This window comes from Chenopodium album, chromosome 13 (assembly GCF_948465745.1).
Source record: "Chenopodium album chromosome 13, dcCheAlbu1.1, whole genome shotgun sequence".
Taxonomy (NCBI): Eukaryota; Viridiplantae; Streptophyta; class Magnoliopsida; order Caryophyllales; family Amaranthaceae; genus Chenopodium; species Chenopodium album.
Genome location: NC_137846.1, coordinates 3,344,679 through 3,363,305, shown reverse-complemented (window position 1 = coordinate 3,363,305; position 18,627 = coordinate 3,344,679). Strand labels below are relative to the sequence as shown.

The following is an 18,627-nucleotide window of genomic DNA, read 5'->3' as shown; positions in this document are numbered from 1 at the left end:
TACTCTGGTAAAAAGACTAACATCTAATAATTAAAAGTATAATTATATACAAGTATTAAAGCATGATATTTTGTACACATTATATATACATAAATTTAGAATGTTGAGAACGACTAATCTACATCATTAAGGCACACTGGCACAATAACATAATTGATGATAGATTGAAAAACTTTATTGACAATGACTCAATGAGGATCGTCAAACCGGCTTGTTACAAGTACAATTTTTCACTATTGTACAACTATTTTTCTTTTTCTTTTTTTTTTTCCAAGGCTGAAAGGCTCAAGCCATTGAACAAATCAAGGACAACTAGATAATACAAGTTTTTCCGTCAGGATCCAAACGCAGACACAGCAGATGGGAACTATATACAGCTGAAATTATGACATGATACAAACATTGTACCTCCCCAAACCATTATCACCGTCTGTTATTTCTGTCTGTATGAACTCAGGTTATCACCTCATATGCATAGGAGGTCGGCAACTAGTGAATTGCAATGAGATCATTAGGCATCAATTATTGACATCTGATGCCTTGGCCACCATCGATGAGTTTTTGGCCTCGACATTTTGTCTTCGCCTTCAGGTGAATCCAAGTATAGGAGGCTGTTCACCTTCTATTATGACACATCTGACAAATGGTAGCGGATCTAACATTAGCAAATGTACAATGTTCACATGACCAGTGGCTTGAATCATCAATATTCCTACTGGAACTACCAGATTTTGAAGAGGTGCCTCTGCCCCTTCCACTTTTGCTCCTGCTTCCTCCCAGGCTTTTTGAACTTGTGGTTCGGCTGCAAGCACCATGCGAATCCACATCTGCTAAACCATTTTCTAGGGCACGCACGAGGTTTTCAAAATAATTTCTCGTTACACTGTCACCAATTTAATGTACAAGTCAGGGAACAATGAAACATTATATTGTAAGTTGCAGTTTGTGAATCTTTACTCCTTGCCCAACCGGCATAGTTGGAGAGGACAAGTCGAAACAACAACAAAAAAAAAGTAAATTAATTGTTATTATAGAATAACAGGTGCAAGGGAGGCTTATATGTTTGAGTTACTTAAGCATCAATTAATTTCATGTAATGACGTCACAAGATATCCTCAAAACTCAATCAATTAATTGCAATACCTTGTCAGACCAGCTAGCTTTGTGCGGAACTCATTGAATTCCTTTGATGGACCTTCTGCATTAAGGTACACTTGCAGCTCCTTCTCAGCACATTGATGAAGTCGCTCCAAACCAGCCTCTGCTTCTCCTGTAAGACAAAGATAAAGCTTATCAGCAACCAGAAGACTTATTATAATGAATGTACAACCTCAGATCCAGCTGGCATACCCTGCATATACTCAAAAAAACGTCTCTTTGCATGTTCGTGCTCAGGCAAGTAATAGCCATATGCATACGTCCATTTTAGGACACGTCTACATTCAACAATCTGTGAGCACAGCTGCACTCATTAGAGAGAGACTCCAAATTTGGGGGAGGTAACAAAAGACAAAATCTACAACCTACCTGTGACCATGCTTCAATGATAAACTTCAGCTGTGACTCTGGCTGACATTGTATGTCACTCAGCTTCTCTAGCTGCAGCATGCAAACAAACATCAATATTTCATGGCGATACTACTCAAAAACATTTATGAAGTATTAGTTAAGGAATTAATCCTTGTAATAAATGTTACCAATGCCTTTGAAGAGACATCATTCGGACGTCATTTCAAATCACACAGCAAGGAGTCTTTCCCTGACGTTTATTAGTTATTTGAGAAAAGGAATAAGTGAAGAGATAGTAATTTACTTCAATAAAAACACTGTGTATTTGTGTTTCAAAAAGAGAGAGAATTGTATTGGAGCAATAACAGACTACACAATTATCCACGTAGTTAGCTAGTGGCAATGGAAACAAGGAGAGGTATATATATATAATAAGTAAATATGAATAAAGATGAAAGGATCCCAGACACGACACATGCGGTTATTGGAAATTGAGGGGGTTGTCAATGAGACTAGGATTTCAGCTCTACGTGGAATATTTATATCTCCAGCCAACTCCTTTCGATAAATAAATAGAAGACACTATTCACATACAAGACATTAATGTTTAGAAGTGTATCAAATAACTATCACTTCAAGGCATTGCCATTGAAAGCCTAGCCCAGCTTTACCAGTGCTATTATTTTCCTTCTATCACAATTCACAACCAAATTACAAGGCCTATAAGCATGCATCAAAAGAGAGGACACTTACGTGCACACTTTGCATCAGCTGAAGGTCTTGAAGTGCTTTCTGCCTAGACTGCACAAGCAAACCAAATGTATCTTAGAGATCAAAAACTCAACAGCTAGAGACAACGGACCAACCAACAAAACCATAATTAGTCCCATAATTAAGATTTGATGATCTATACTAAGTTTCAACTTTCAACTAAAGATAAAGCTCAGAATGTAATAATTAATGACAAGTAGAGAATGACCTTTACTGGAGGTAAAAAGTAAAATAGAAGATTGCTCCGTTCATTCATGTCAAGAGAATAAACCCCGATAAGCCACTGAGAATGTATGGAAAATTTACCAAATCCCACAAAAGGAGAAGAGGTGGACCAAGTAAGAATAACAAGAAAACAGCGCGACAAGGCCCATGCTCAATTGTTCATCTTCAATAGAAACTATCAACACTTAGAAAACCCCTAAAATGGGATTCTCCCCTACTCGTTATCACTTGTATGTTCACTTTCTTTCAAAAGGGCTTCTACTTTTCTTGTCTAATTAAGGAGATGAGTTATATAGTTGGGTTACATGTTATTTAATAATAATTGGTTAGGACCTTACAAAAAAAAATGTGTTAAAACTATTATGAATGGAAACTGAGGCTATTCAAAATCTCTTAAATTCCGCTAAAACAACACACACCGCATGATTTCCATCAAGTGTTGCACAAGTCCACAGCCCCTATATTTAACATACAGCCGAATAGCCAATCCATGAACTCTTAAGGAAAAACCCACAATTCCTCATGTACAAACCAATTACCTCCTCCAGAGGTTCTTACCACGTCAAAATGTAAAAAATACAAGTGACTAACATGGATTAGAAGTATCACCAACAAGCAACAGCCCAGCGCATACAATTATGTGACGGATGACCAAATCCAACCTGTGATACTGGAAAAAGTCATTAGTAGTAATCCTACTCAATGCTAGGGTCAATATAAAAGCTCTCACTTTTAGAGGAACCCTCACCTCTCAAATAGAGTTTGTTGCCGGATAAAGTTAAAAACTCAAAGGTTGAGTCTAAGAAACAATCTACTACAAGTATAAGACCTTGATGAGTCCCTATCTACACCATAATCCAGAATCCACCATTGCTGGCTTGCTGCTCATTAAAATCCAAACACCCCAAGGAACAAAACCCCTCTTACTTCTTATTACGTGGTGGCCATAGGAAATGTATATCTCAATTATCAATGTGATAATGGTGCATTATGAGGAGAAGAGATTGAATAACCAAGAGAATTAAAAAGCCTGATCTAGTGATCTCTTTGAATTACTTCATAAAGATATGCAGCCATCCATTATTTAAAGTTAACCAAAAGCTGAGAAGAAAGTGAGCACACTTGAATTAACTTCCAAGAGTAGGCAAGGTGTATGTCACTTTCACAAAAGCAATTTCTAATGTACAACCGGTTGAACCTTGAGTATGGTACAACCAAGACTATTTCTTTGCTCATTTAGAGCTCACATGTTCTGCCCAAATGAGCAAAAAAATAGCCTTGGTTGTGCCATGTACATGATACAATCGGTTGTACCATGGACACTTAATCTCACAGGTAAAGCCCACTCATTTTGATGAAACTTGTAGTTTCTCTTGATAATTCAATGCCAAAAGACATTATATCACAAGGGAAAGGCCACCGCCATTTCCCTACATGAGCAATATATTTAGACACAGATAATGTCCCATTATATCTCAATAAGGTTATGTGATGCTTAAATCTCACAGGTAAAGCCCACTCATTTTGATGAAACTTGTAGTTTCTCTTGACAATTCAATGCCAAAAGACATTATATCACAAGGGAAAGGCCACGACCATTTTCCTACATGAGCAATGTATTTAGACACAGATAATGTCCCACTATATCTCAATAAGGTTATGTGCAATGTTTCCATTACTTCAGCAACACACACTAAGATCACAATTAAAACTACTGCAAATGGGTAAAGTATGTGTATAGTGCACAAGACAAACTACTGCAAATAAAAAGTGTTGGAAGTAGAAAGAATTGAATGGAATGAGAAAAAGACGACAGACAGGGAAGGGAAAAGGAAAGGGAGGGAAGGAAGGAAGGGGGGAAGAGAGATCACTGAAAGAACAAAAGGGGCAATGACCACAACTCCCCACTTTTGTAGCCATTTTATCATCCACATCTAGTTGACTAATCTAGAATGAAACAGGTTTCAACAGAAAAAACTTATCCCAGCCAAATTTGTGTAAAAAGATAACCACGGAAACAGAAAAAAAATATAATTTCAAAAGGCAACTACATACCGATTGGTTGCTTGCCCAACGTTCATAATAATGAGTATATCTCTCTAATGAATTCTTGGCCATCTCTCTACGTTTCTCAGACTCATCGTACTGTGACAAAACAGGAAGAGGGTATCTCATCAATACAAATGCATGCCACACAAATCGGCACTAAAGGAACATGTGCATCACAGATAGTTGAAAATCAGGTGTTCATACCACTCCTTCCTGCTTTGCAGTTTCATAGCGATTACATGCATAGAACCCACCTGTCCTCTCACCATGATCAGACCAAGCACCAAGACAAAGCCTGCGAGGCAAAAAAATAAAAATCTAGTCAGATGACTTGCCTTCTAGATCCCCACTTTTTTCTCCTTTTCTTTTCTACCAGGACCCAGGCAGAGTGTAAGGAAATTGAAATAACAACTCAGTCAACAACTTTAAGATAGAACAAAAGTGCAAGAGCAGTAGGAAGCAACAAAGAGCTTAATTCAGTAGAGGCCATGCAAATAACTAACCATAAGCTTACCAGCAAAATTCAAATTTACAGGGAGGTGTACACGTGATATGCATACATCCTTGGTTTTTCTCAATTGGTCGCTTGCACTTTGGGCATGGCTTGGAATTAGCCAATATCCTATAAATATTAAATCACCGTTTCAGCAATAATGACAACAATTTTTTATAAAATAGAGCAACTCCAACAATGATACATTAAAGTTGGCAAGCAATTATAATACAAGTAAAATTGCTGCAGTAATCAGTCTAAGCATATGTCAACTGAAATTAAATTAATCCAATTGCACGCATAAACAAGAGAAAAGACTAACAGCTGCCACTTGCCACTTGCCAAGAAACCCCAAAACAAGAAACTGACCCTAAAAGCATGCAAACAAAGAAAAGTACAAAAACACAAATATGATAATGGTATCACCAAAATAAAAAAAAATTAACTAACCAAAAACAGATATCCCAATCCAATATTGTAACTTCCTGTTAATTTAATCAGAATTCAGGGAGAATTAGCCAAATAGGCGTACAAACTCAACAGGTCACCGACAACTCCAACATTCACACAGTTGTTGAGGCTTACCACTTTATCATAACTGAAAAGCTAGTCAAAAATAATTAAAAACTTGTGACGCAGGTTGACTTGTGACTCAAGGTGGCAGCATACATTATCCTCAAAACTTCACAAAACATAACCCATAGCTAATACACCTTTACGGGATTCAATCTCAATGAATGTAAAGTTAAATTAAGCATCAACACCACTACTGATGACAGCAAGTGTTCAGAGATTCCATGCACCCATCATTAAACAAAATCAAACTGTCTATTGATGGGATGATAGAAACAAAAATAAATAAATAAATAAATAAAAAATCAAACTGTATACTACTATCTTTCACCCTGTAACAGACAATCCCCAATAAGGCAGCTAATTAAGTAGAAATCTTGTGATGCCATACCAGTTCATATTTTCAGACTCTGCACTATTTTTCATGATCCACTTGCACACTGTGCCACAATCAACAGGTCGATGAGCTTCTTCAGTACACTGCACATCAGAAATACATTACTCAAATTTCAAACACTTCCCCGGTTCCCCCCAACCCCAATAACAAATTGGAGTGATGTCAGATATAGGTGTTCTGACTTCAAAAGATCTTCATGATGAAAGAAACAAGTTTGCAAAGTAATCTTCCAAAACCAGCTTTATCCACATAAAAACTGATAATTCCAAGACAAAGTAACAACAGACAAGAGAAGGCAAAGGATAGCTTACACTCCAACAAAATCCATGTGAGCAACGACAAGTCACATCGTAGTTCCCACTGCCAACAACGAAATCAACTGCATAGTCACAGCCAGGAGCAGGGCACCATTTGGCCTACAGTATTCCAAAATAATCATTAAACCAATATCCCAGAAACAAAATACTTTACAAAAGTGATAAATGTGAGCTGAAAACCATTAAAAAAGTACAGAAAAAACGTCAAGTGCACCAGTAATGAAGTTAGAACTGTAAGACAGTTTTCGAACCTCAAATAGCAAGGTTTAACATAGATACAACAGCCTCTCCAACTAAATGGAAGAATCGATTTCAATTAAAATTCCTTTGAACAATCAAAACAGATGTGATAGCTACCCGGAAAAGAAAAATCAATCTCATAAAAGAATTTAGCCTTTCCATATAATAGAGGCAACATCAAATGTAAGTATGAAACACTATGTCAGCTACAAGCTAACGTTTACAAGGCTTCACAGCCAAATTCATTGAAACAAGAACAACCAAAGCTAGAAAGTGTCACTTGTTTTTACCATTTAACTGAACAAAATTAATCCAAATATACCTTCCTATTGTCTTCAATGTAAGATCGAAGAAAGTAACGTGCATACTTCTCTCTGTCCTCTTCACGAGCCAGTGTATTTATCATATCTTGACCGACAGCAGCAGCACATGATGGATCAGGGCATCGCAAAGTAAGGCATCCAGGGCCGTCATTAATGGAAGTACCCAAGTAACCTGACCCAAAACACAGAGAAAAATTAGGAGAGAAATTTTCCCAGAGATGCCTTTTTTGTTTAACACTACTACAGACCATGTAATAAAAAGGAGGGAATAAGTGTGATTGCTTTGATGCTAGAAGAAGCAATGGAACTGTCTAATCAACTAACCCAGCTAATAAAGATCAGTTATATAGAATAGCTAATCTTTTCAAAACCAAACTTTGTGTTCAAATCCATTATTGGCAATATATTCCCAAAAACAATAAAGCATCAACACAGACAAAATACTACAGGTGACCAATAAAAAATTACATTGCTGATAACTCACTTTCAAAGTTTCAATCATATTATCAATTTTTTTTTCCATTTATCAGGAGAGAGGAGGGGGGGGGGGGGGGGGGGGTCTTGAAATTCTGGAGAGATGGACAATAAAAATATTTCTTTGGAACAAAGAATGCAATATGCAATCATCAGGATAAAATTTCAGAACAAACCAGCCCAACATGAGTTACAAAATGGATGGCCACACGCAACTGCACTCATCATAGCACTTGGAAAGTCCTCAAAACATATCCCGCAAGTCATCTGTTCCATTAAGCACATAAATATGAGAAACTTACTTTAGAAAGATAGTGAAAGCAGACAATCCCATAATTCACATATTAACAACATTTCATGTTCTACATTAGTGGACAGTATCTCAAACATTTAAATAGAGTAAAATAAGATCTTTTGCAGGTAACATACTTCTCTTGCATTAGGGAATTCAATAACAGGCCTTTCCAGTAAACCAACTGTGTTGCGGACCTTCTCTTCATCAGCAAACCATTCATCATGTACTTTACTGACACTCCTGCAAGGTCACATATAAAAAAAAAAAAAAAAAAAAAAAAAATCAGGACATGCAGGCATGCATCACTCAACAGGTCGACTCAAACAGTCTAGTCTAATACAATAATACCATAATCAAGATAAAACCAGATATGCAAGATAACAGGTAGGAATAGTTAATAACTAAGATTGCTAGTAATGACAGAATCAAGTGCTGTAATCCTGGAGCACACGAAAGAATGACATAGAAAACAGCACAAAGATTAAATCAGAAGTTGATTGCTTCCTTAAAAGCTTAAGACGTAGCAACAATTACCAATTATAGTGGCGTAGAAGAATGCCAGCTTCAACCTTAGAAATTGATAGCACAGTTGATATCTTCAAAATATCATTCTCTTGCCATTGACGAATATCAGCTTCACTTAAAATGGTATAGTTTTGCTACATAAAATTGGTAATACGATTAGAAACCCGGCAAAAGAATTGCAAACACAAAACAGGTAGACCACCACAAAATGTTGCAAGCATGTATGGGCATTTTATTCAGAATACCGTGGGGCTAAAAAGAACAAGGCTCACATTGATCGGAGTTCACTGCAGGAGATATAATTGCATATCTAACCAAACACAAGTCACAATTATAAATCATACCACTTCTATTTCTGTATTTCACTATAGATTTGGACCCGCCTCTAGATCAAGAACCGGTTTGGACCCGCTGGGTATGGGTATGGACTCAGAACTGGTTACATTGGGACAGGGTATAATTACAATATCTAGAAACCGGTCTGAACTGGTTCCAATTCCAGTTCTTAGTTTTTAGGAACGGGTACCCGATTAAAAAAAAAAATTATTTTTTAAGGTCTAGTACACACCCTGTTAGACTAAGTTGAATTTGGGGTTTATAAAGTTAAAATAAACCCAACCCACCTCAAGCACTAAAACACCTATACAATAAGTACCTTCTTTTTCCTACTTTTCTTCACCAACAGCCATATCACAAAACAATGACACTTTTACTCTTATCATTTACCAGAGACCCAGACTCATCAAAACCTTAATTTTCATCATCTTCTTCCTCAATCACCCATGGTGTAATCTCCTCCCACCTCTCCTCAGCACCCTTGCTTTCTCTCTCCTCTTCCCTGTAGCTCACTTCATTTGCCGTTTCTTCCACCGCCTTAAACGCTTTGATTCTCTCCTCCTCATTTTCAAATATTTTTTTATTTTTTTTGGAAATATAAAAGGGATATTTTCCAAATATAACCAAAAAACAAACAAAAAAAAAAAAAAAATCGCTCCCCACCAATTCGAAAATCATGGACCCTTTTTGATCGGTTCCGGTACCGAGTCCTTGGTTTTATTCTGGGTACCCAATTTTGCTCACCCCTAGATGCAATGTTTTGACTTTTTGCACTATTCATTTATAAACCTTGACTACACTTCAAAAACAATAGTCATTTTACTCATCTAACCAAGACCAAATCATGGAACCACATAATCTTTCCAAATCTAGCATCCTCTGCTCTCCCCAACCACATCTACTTTTATATTAGTGTGTGGATTCATACTTTCAAAATTACAACGCCCAAAAGGAAAAAAATATTGCTAAACTGTCTCAACTCTATAGCTAACCATCCTTCATCAACTCATCATGTAGAAAATCTCTCTCTCTCTTTCTCTCTCTCTCTCTCTCTCTCTCTCTCACACACACACATGTACAAACAAAAAACAAAAACAAAAACAATCCTCTAAATATAAAGTACAAATTCAAGAGATGCACACTTGTCCAAACTTTCACTCAAACTTTTGGAAATGACGTTTCAAACATACATATTCATCACTAATGAAACCATTGCAAATTGGAAAGAAAATAATAATAAAAATACTAACCTATCGTATCTACTCTCTTTGTTCCTTATAAATCTCCCTATTTACATTACCACAATCTCCAAATTACATCTTAAACCATAAATATCCTTCAATTACTTACTACGGAGTAATAAATATTATGAAAATTTGATGATTAAAGCATTCACATCGTACCAGATTTAACTTTCACATGATGATATTTTTCATAATAATTAGTAACCAATTACGGTCAAATTTCTAAATATGACCAAACTAACACTTAAAGGGAAGATCTCTAAAGAACAAACAGAGTATATTTAGAGAAAAAACGATGAAGAGAATGAACTAGTCAATTATGGCTTCCACAGTTCAACAAATATTGCAACATGTACGAGGTGTGCGGATAAAAACCCATTGATTAGGGAAGAAATGGAGAGGAAGAAAAATAGGGAAACATTGCAAAGTATATGAAACTTCCAAAAAAGGGAAACATTGCAATATTTGGATCAGATGATGTATATATATTATCTAAAGAGGATTTAAGTTACTTGATACGAATATATTTTAAATTCACTTCTATATGGTAATAAGTATAAAATTAAAAGGTTTAAACAACTCATTTTTAGTTGGATAATCCACCTTGTATTCTGTGAATTGTGTTGGGTGGAAATAAACTAAGGCCATAAGCCTGGAAATGAGGTGGTGAGTTGAAAAAAAATATATAAGTACAAACTTAAATAGCGATACATATCCACTAGCATAAAGAAGCAACCTAGGATTAATTTAAGCATACTAGCAATGCCTCATCTTCAGACATTATGGATAATCGAAAGAGAATATGCCCTTGATCGACTTTGCTACATGCTCATATACTGAGTTTTTTACCTGCTCACATCAACTCTCATGCCCTAAATTCAAAATGGTCATACAAAAAGCTTCAACCCAAATGACCAAAAAAATATGGAAACATATAGTATAATGCACCATGTAGCATGTCCCAATCGTACATTTTGGGTTGTGGTTCATCACGGCGAATTAGGTAACATTGGTGCATAACAATGACCAAGGACTCGAGGATGTCAATCAACTCTTAAAGATAAGACAGACATGGATGCATCAGCATAACCGAATCAATCACCAACACCAACAGTAGGTATCAACTGCTAAACAACACTTAAAACTATAATTTGAAATTGAAGATTGTGCTGCCAGCAACTTCCATTCAATTGTAGCCTTACACCTAACAAGAAATACGATAACTAGCCGCTCTCAATCCCGTATATCAAACAACTTAAGGGAAATGATCATATGATCCTGATCCACCCCAAACCAGCTAGTTATACTCTACATCAAAGCAAACCAAAATTCAAACTTTATACCACTACAATGCCACAAAGATGAGAGTATTCTCTATAATTAAAGCATTTCCTTGATTATTTTCACCTTATATCCAAAAATGTAATTCATTTCGCGACAAAAGAACATAAACAAAAACAGCATTTAAACACTCAGAAATAACACTCAACATCATCAAAAACAAACATAAACTTAAATATTACATCAAATAACACCATGATCAAATAAAATAAAAATTCAGAATGCAATAATTTAGACAAAAATTAGAGGAGCTAACCTGATTACGATGAGAAGTGAAATCATCATACTCATCTTCCGAATCGTTATCAATGAATTCATAATCGCCATCAGCAGCATCATCGGAATCGATAGCGGTGTCACCACTGTAAAAATCTTCAAGCGATTCAACATCGTTGGCATCATGCATGTCATCCTCCGAATCCATTTTCAATTTTCCAGAAAAATTCACCAAAATTTCTCCAAATCAAAGATAACAGATTTCCCTAAACCAAATATCCTCTAATTTAATAGATACAAGATAATCTAAATTAATCCGAGTTCTTAAAAATTAAATTAACAAAATGAAACCCTAGAATTTAGGGATGAGACAATCGAGCAAAGAGAAGAGAGAAAATCAAATTTCTGAACGAGTTAATGAAATTAGGGTATGAAATTGGATGAATTTGTGAAGAAATTGGGGGAATTTGAGATCTCGGAGATTGAGGAGAGAGAAAATGGTTGCTTGGTGTGAAATGATGGGAAGAGGAAAGGCGAAGAAAATGAATATGCGGGAAATTGAATGTAAAAACTACTTGCTCATGTCTGAACAAGAGAGTTATGTCTCAATTTTTGCCTTTTTATGGAGGAAAAAAAAAAAAAAAAAAGTGATATATTTTTTTTTTTAACAAAAATCATTTGTGATTTTGTTTGTTTTAAGTGTGATTTGGTTTATCTTGTCTGCTGATCCTCTTGTTCTTTTGTTCCATTCTTATTAGGAAAGTTATAATAGGAGTCGTACACTTAAGTGTATTTTGCATCGATTTTATTTTAGATATATTCAGCAAGTACGTGATAAGAATCTCTCAACATGTGCAACCATGAATGTTACACTTTAGCTTATGTGTTATATACATTATTAAGTGATGGTGACCCTATTTCACCCATATGAGGGATAGTAGGAAATCATGATTTGAAGAAATTTGGATAGAATAAAGTATTTTTAGAATAAATAGAAATAGGTAATAAATTTTTATGGACAGCTAAATAGTCATTAAACACTAAGTAATCAAGTTAAGAATATACATCAAAAATTCGAGCAAGAAAAAATATTTCGTTCTTAAGTAGTTGTCTTCAAATTGGATAAATTTAAACATCAAATACTCGAGATCTATTTAACCCGACTATAATAAGTGGGTATTATGACAAATTTTGAATAATTTTTCTTACACCATTAGATATGACCTAGAAGTAAATTCCTATCTATATCATACATGTGTAAAAATCTTTGGAATAAGGAATCCTTCTTGATTTGAAATTATCCAATATCAAATGCATAGTATATTGTTCTTGATTTGAAATATCAAATAAATTGTACTAGAATCTGTCACCTTCTTATCCTCCACTCTACGTGGTATCTTATTCTGGATAATACTTCGAAAAATTAGTTTTTTTTTTTTTTAACGACACTAGCTCTTATCGTAATGATCTATTATAGATTATAGCTAATGTATGATATAGCTAGCAAATGAGATAGCTATAACTAATACCCTCTTACGCCAGTCGGCATGGATGTAAATATTGTATGTAATACGAGTCCCATTAACCTTTTCAACAAAAGACATAGGGAGTAGGGAGTTACCATAGGTTACACAATCAGAACCTTTTTTTTTTGGGGGGGTGGGGGGGGGGGGGTGGTTATGGACCATTCATATTCTCCCAGAGTACTACACTACGACTACCCTAATTCGAGTTCAACACAGTAAACCCACCATCGATCCCACAATATAAGTTGCATACCGTTCGAGTCCATGATACTAATGTGGCCTATCACTGATCACATTAAGTGAGCTTCAAATGAAAAGAATTACTAGCAGCAGCAGACAGTTACTATTCTTCAATTGATTTTTAGTGTCCAACAAAAACAGCCTCTCTGGCAGAAAAGATTTGTATATATCAGCATGGACTTAGAAGTTGTTTACTGCATACTTATCAATTTCCACCAATGTCATTGAGTTGTAAACAATGGAGATGTTTTATAGAACATATACAGTTGTAACATACAAGTGAAAATGAAAATTTTGTGACAATTGAGTGATTGACTGATAAACTACACTGCTAGACTTTAGCTGCTTTCCAGGAAATAGGAAACCTCTTGTGTCGGAAAATCAGCTGGAAGCCGGAAACCATATGATTATAAATTTCAAATAAATATAAAATCTTGTATACCATACATCGGATCGTTTTGTTGTTCACTTATTGCTCCTAACCTGCATCACTTCAATAAAGCAAACTTCACAATGATGCTGCTGAAGAGAGAAGAAAATTCAAGAAGTTCACAAAAGGGATTTAAAGTTACACAAGATACCAGGAAGAAAACAGCTTCAAAGGCTTACATGCTCATACACTGGCAGCTTTAATTGAAAGAAAGTCCGATATCTTGTTAGTGTAGAAATCTGGCTGAATAGAGTTGTTGGGGCTTTGAAGTGTTTCCAAACTAGTCACGCCTATTTTCCAAAACCATCAAGAAGACATAGTTATGCTTATGCATCTAGCAATTAACAAGTTCATGAAACATGAGTAGACATGCATGGCTATATTACCTGATAAAACAAGGAGTGTTTTGCAGCCACCATTTTGGCCGAACAGTATGTCAGTGTCCAATCTGTCCCCAACCATGCATATTTGGGACTTGGAAATACCAAACCTATCATTTGGTATGGTCAAAGAAGTTAGATATAGAGATTTAAGACTCTAGACTGTGATAAGCCTACATTAGAAGGTTTTTTTTATCAGAAGCTTGACATTGGATTAGACATTTAGAAATACAGATTCCCACCTACCAATTTTACATGGGTGGATGTAAGTTGTTTAGATGAAAATGTAAATTGCATGAACAATGCCTGGTTAAAAAAAAAGAAAAAAAAAAGAAAAAAAGAAAGAAAGAAAAGAAAAGAAAAGAAAAGAAAAGAAAGAATATTCAGGCCACCATACTCCTTTGCTACATAGTCCATCATAAAAGTAGAGGGCTTCCCTACAACAAGAGGCTCTCGTTGAGTAGATCCACAAAGAGCACCGACCATTGAGCCGCCGCCTGCACATAAAAAAAGAAACAAGAAGCTCAGTCATCAGTAACTATCATTAACTGAGAAGGGTGGAGGAGACATGTTAAACACAGTTGTGTTGGGGTGAAATTTATAACATAGATTCATAAATAACCCCAGTAAAGTGATTGGAGAAAGGTAAACCTGCCCATTCTTGGGCATCGGTAAGATGAGTAACAGCATCACGGTTTGTAGCAATGAAGAGACACCCAGGATTCTCACGGATACATAGTGTTCCGTATCTGAAGACAAGATAAAGAGACAATATAAGAATAAACTGTAAAGCTTGGTAGCAAACAGCATTAAGCATTGTTAAATTACTAAACCAAGTGGAGTTGCAAAGTTGCAACAGCCATCTATAAGAGCCAGAGACAACTACGGGAGCAAGTAAGCTGTAAACATAGCTATTGAAAGTTTTTTTTAAAAAAAAAAAGGTGAAAGAATAGTGCTTCCGTAAAGTAGAATGGTGAAGGTTCTACAATTTCAAGTTTACAAAAAACAGTTTGGTACTTGGGAGCATTATTTCACCAGGTAATAGAGATCAGACTAACCAAGAGTTTCCCAGATGATATCATGCTGATGTGAAGTTTTTCAAGATGGAGGAATTGTGTTCTTGTGATTTTCAATGCTAAGTGAATCACTGATTTATCACTGAATTACAAAGCATTGTTCAAATCCCAGCAGAATTTTCAAGCAGTCAGGAAGAAAGACACTGTCTCTCAGATGTTTCTATTTTCTACCTAAGAGCAGAAGAGTATTGACAAAAACAACTCTGGATACAAGGAAAACTCTACAAAGCAACTTACTGGACTTTGTAGTAATTAAAGAATCGATCAAATCCAACCACAACTGCACCAACCTACATTGATTGAAGGTATTCATGTATAAGCAAGACTTCAATATATAAACCAAGTCAGCCAGCTTTTCTGAATACTAATTATGGTCATGTAATGGTTCTTATATAAGTCTAGGAGATATTACACTTTCATCATGCTCCATCAAGTAACCAGGCTTCAATTCTATTTTCTTACTTCCATCTTCCTGCATGAGAAAGTACAGATACAACAGTCATATTCACATTCGTGAGGACAATGATGAACAAACAAGACTTAAGCACATGACGAGAGTGATTGACACAAAAATTCCCTGGTTTCTGCTTAAATGAGCTTTTTATGAAGCCACTGGATACCTTAAGCTTACACAGACATAGTTTGTCTTTTTCTTGCAAAGCTAGGTCACCTTTTCTCCAATTAAGATGAAGGACAAGTTTGATCTTTGGTGTTAATGTCGGTTATAAAGAATATATCGCATAAAGCAGTATATAAAATACCTCAACTTCTATGACTATGTCGCCTTTGCCTCATACTAGATAATGAAGCAAGTTCAATCTTTAATTCTGACCTGTATAGTTTGAACTTTGACAAGCTACAAAGGTTATCTTACTCAAAGCCTTAAATTGCCAAAATATGGAACTCTGTGGCTTTGTTGCATTTGTGGTATACTACTACTAATTAACAAAATGGGTATGTTGACTAGAGATTCTACACTAGTTCAATGTATAGCCCATTTTGTCTAATGAATTAGGAATGCCCAAAACATAGCAGATCAGATCCAAGTATGATAAGAGGGAAAACCTAACCTATTACACATAACACATAATAGGCTGTTGAGAATGCAATGCAATTTCCAAAAGTTCATGCTACACAGAAGAAATTTATACCGGACCACCAAGGTATTGGAATCCGGCAAGCTCAAGCTCCTTCAAGATGCCTTCCTCACCAATTACATAGACCTGTGAGATGTAATAATCATCAGTAAACAGCCAAGATATTAAATTCAATAAATTGATGATAAATGGAAGTTATTAGTGAAACGCTAAGTCATGAGCCAGAACCTGGTATATACAGATTCAGAACAACAGACCACGGACAGTGATGTTAATAATATCATCTCAGCAAACTTAATTAGAGCTAAATTGTACTTTGTGACACTACATGGAAACATATACAGGTAGTTCTCCGTCTTTAGAAATAAATTAAAATTTATCTACCACAATGTTATAGAGAGCTCTAACTAACAATACTTTGGGTTTTTAGCCCTTGGCAAATGGGAATGGCACATGCATTCAGGTCATATAATTTGGATAATTCATGCTCAAAACATAAAGTCTTCCTTGTAAAATTAGGAATTCACCTCAAAGGCATACCTTTTTATCTTTCGGGAAATCAATTGATTTAAGGTAAGCCGCAGCAGCAAAAGATGAAGCGAAAATTTCCTCCTGAGGGGAGTGTTTTATGAGTTTAGTAAACAAGTTCACAAAGAATTCAAAAGTTCAATACAACATATCCAGAACTAACCTCAGTGACACTAAGGCCAAGTGTCTCAAACTTCTTTCCATATTGCTTCCTAGACTTGGTTGAGTTATTGGTAACAAATATCAGTCTTTTACCCTGTGGGATAGAGGAAGCCATTAAGTACGCTAACAAAATGAAGAAAAAGCTGGTCTTACTCCAACTCACAATGTACATCTCTAAAGTAAAGCACATAAATAGAAGTATTAAGTAGTCAGGCTTAATAATTAGGATATGCAAACCTTTTCCCTTAGCAAGTCGAGTGTTTCTGGGACTCCATCAATCAGTTTATCCCCTTTCCATATAACACCTACAAACATAGAGATGTATTAACATCTTTCACAAGAAGATCATTTTATATTGACTTTTTCATCAATCATAAATATTAACTGGGGCTGGCTCTATTTGTAAAATGGGCAGGTCGGATAAGAAGAGTATGATCACTTATACGCCCAATTGAGTCCCAGCATAGAATCAATTGGCAATGGTAGGAAATAGGAAAAACAACCCGATTTTATAAGATGGTTAGTATCTCTTCTCTTCACCAATGTGCCGAATAGCCCACAGTGAGGTGCCAAACCTTCCCGGACAACTCACACGTGCACACGCATAATGAGTTGGTCTCAACATTTACCCCTACCTCCCACACAACACCACCAAAATCACAAAGAACCGAGAAAGCATGAACAAAATGGTTCCGATACCGAGATTAACCCAACCAATGTAAATGCCTAGTTCTCTGGGCAAGCCAATATACACATCAAACAGTAGCTTTTGCAGGAATTACATCATACACTATCATAAAACTTTTTCCCATCAAATATTACTTTCAGATCACTAAAAATGAATTTGATACCCTCATTGTGAACAAATTTATAATTTAAGAGACATTTTATAAACTATAAACATTTATATTCATCACCATGTAAAAGTTATCAATCATTCATTTATTCTTCTCGTAATGTCAACTAGTTTAGTCGGTAAAGTCTACAATATTGACTCCAAACCAATAACACTAAAAATCCATCAGCATCATATGTTCACCACAATAAACAATTTTCCAGCAAAATCAACAACAAAAAAACAATAGCAAAGAAGGAGAGATTGAGTTTAGCATCAAACCATCGCAATCGAAAATGAAGGTTTCAACGGAATCAATAAGTTCATCAGGATTCTTCAATTGCTGAGCAGAAGCACGAGGAAATAAATTCGACGCCATTCTACGACTACTACTATCAAAATTCCTGCTACTGTAGCATTTGAGAGTGAGAAAATGGAGAGATTGGCGGGAAAATGAGGAAAGATTTCTTGGATTGGAGATGAAATTGGAAGAAATTAGGGTTTTGGAGAGAGAATTAGAAGCAACGGAAATGGCTGCTCTGCTAGTGCTGCAACTACTCAACATCTTGACTGCAATGAAGGATGATGATCTGGTTTAAGTGATTTTGTGGCCGTTATGTTTTTTTGGAAAAAAGGGCGGGGGTGTGGTGGGGATAACATGGTTTATGTGAGTGGTTATAGTTGTAGTTTCATTTATCTTTGATGAATGACGAGTATGGGTCTACCAAATTCATGTAGTTCATTATTCGGATTCGTTTTATATCGCCCGTGATCTTAGTCAAAATCTATGTAGTTTATTATTCGGTTTATTTTATATCGCGTACGATCTTAATTGAATTATGTTAATCTTAATGATGTTAATGCTATTTGATTTAGAATTACAAAAAATTGATCTTATATTTAATAATTTGAATTTAACCGCCTCGTAAAATGATTTAGGGTTAAATGAGAGGATGTTTATAATTAGAAAGATGTGAAGATTTAATGTTTATATATGTGTTATAAATATCCATTTTTACTGTTTT

At 35.6% G+C, this 18,627-nt stretch overlaps 2 protein-coding genes across 6 annotated transcripts; both read right to left on the bottom strand.

Annotated features, from left to right (window-relative positions):
* On the bottom strand, positions 1-11,933 carry LOC145574260 (putative E3 ubiquitin-protein ligase ARI8). 2 transcript variants are annotated; one of them, XM_081632011.1, is made up of 16 exons: positions 11,369-11,933; positions 8,201-8,325; positions 7,801-7,906; positions 7,548-7,638; positions 6,897-7,069; positions 6,329-6,433; positions 6,012-6,100; positions 5,069-5,176; positions 4,759-4,849; positions 4,561-4,650; positions 2,263-2,310; positions 1,528-1,599; positions 1,351-1,450; positions 1,144-1,270; positions 726-883; positions 1-636 (listed from the first exon to the last, which is right to left on the bottom strand). In XM_081632011.1, exons 1-16 carry the CDS (start codon positions 11,534-11,536, stop codon positions 626-628), a joined length of 1,662 nt encoding a protein of 553 aa, XP_081488137.1. In that variant the 5' UTR covers positions 11,537-11,933; the 3' UTR covers positions 1-625. The 2 variants fall into 2 exon arrangements, with proteins under 2 accessions (XP_081488137.1, XP_081488136.1); XM_081632010.1 differs by having other exon boundaries at positions 1-883.
* Positions 11,934-13,241: 1,308 nt separating this feature from the next.
* Positions 13,242-18,249, bottom strand: LOC145574258 (phosphoglycolate phosphatase 1A, chloroplastic-like). Of its 4 annotated transcripts, none has more exons than XM_081632008.1 (12): positions 17,885-18,249; positions 17,005-17,072; positions 16,769-16,861; positions 16,618-16,689; positions 16,132-16,203; positions 15,393-15,452; positions 15,218-15,270; positions 14,556-14,653; positions 14,302-14,401; positions 13,911-14,014; positions 13,676-13,814; positions 13,242-13,585 (listed from the first exon to the last, which is right to left on the bottom strand). In XM_081632008.1, the coding sequence occupies exons 1-11, from the start codon at positions 18,165-18,167 to the stop codon at positions 13,708-13,710; spliced, it is 1,110 nt and encodes a 369-aa protein (XP_081488134.1). In that variant the 5' UTR covers positions 18,168-18,249; the 3' UTR covers positions 13,242-13,585; positions 13,676-13,707. The 4 variants fall into 4 exon arrangements, with proteins under 4 accessions (XP_081488134.1, XP_081488135.1, XP_081488133.1 ...); XM_081632009.1 differs by having other exon boundaries at positions 13,242-13,577; XM_081632007.1 differs by having other exon boundaries at positions 13,242-13,577; positions 13,704-13,814.
* Positions 18,250-18,627: the final 378 nt, after the last annotated feature.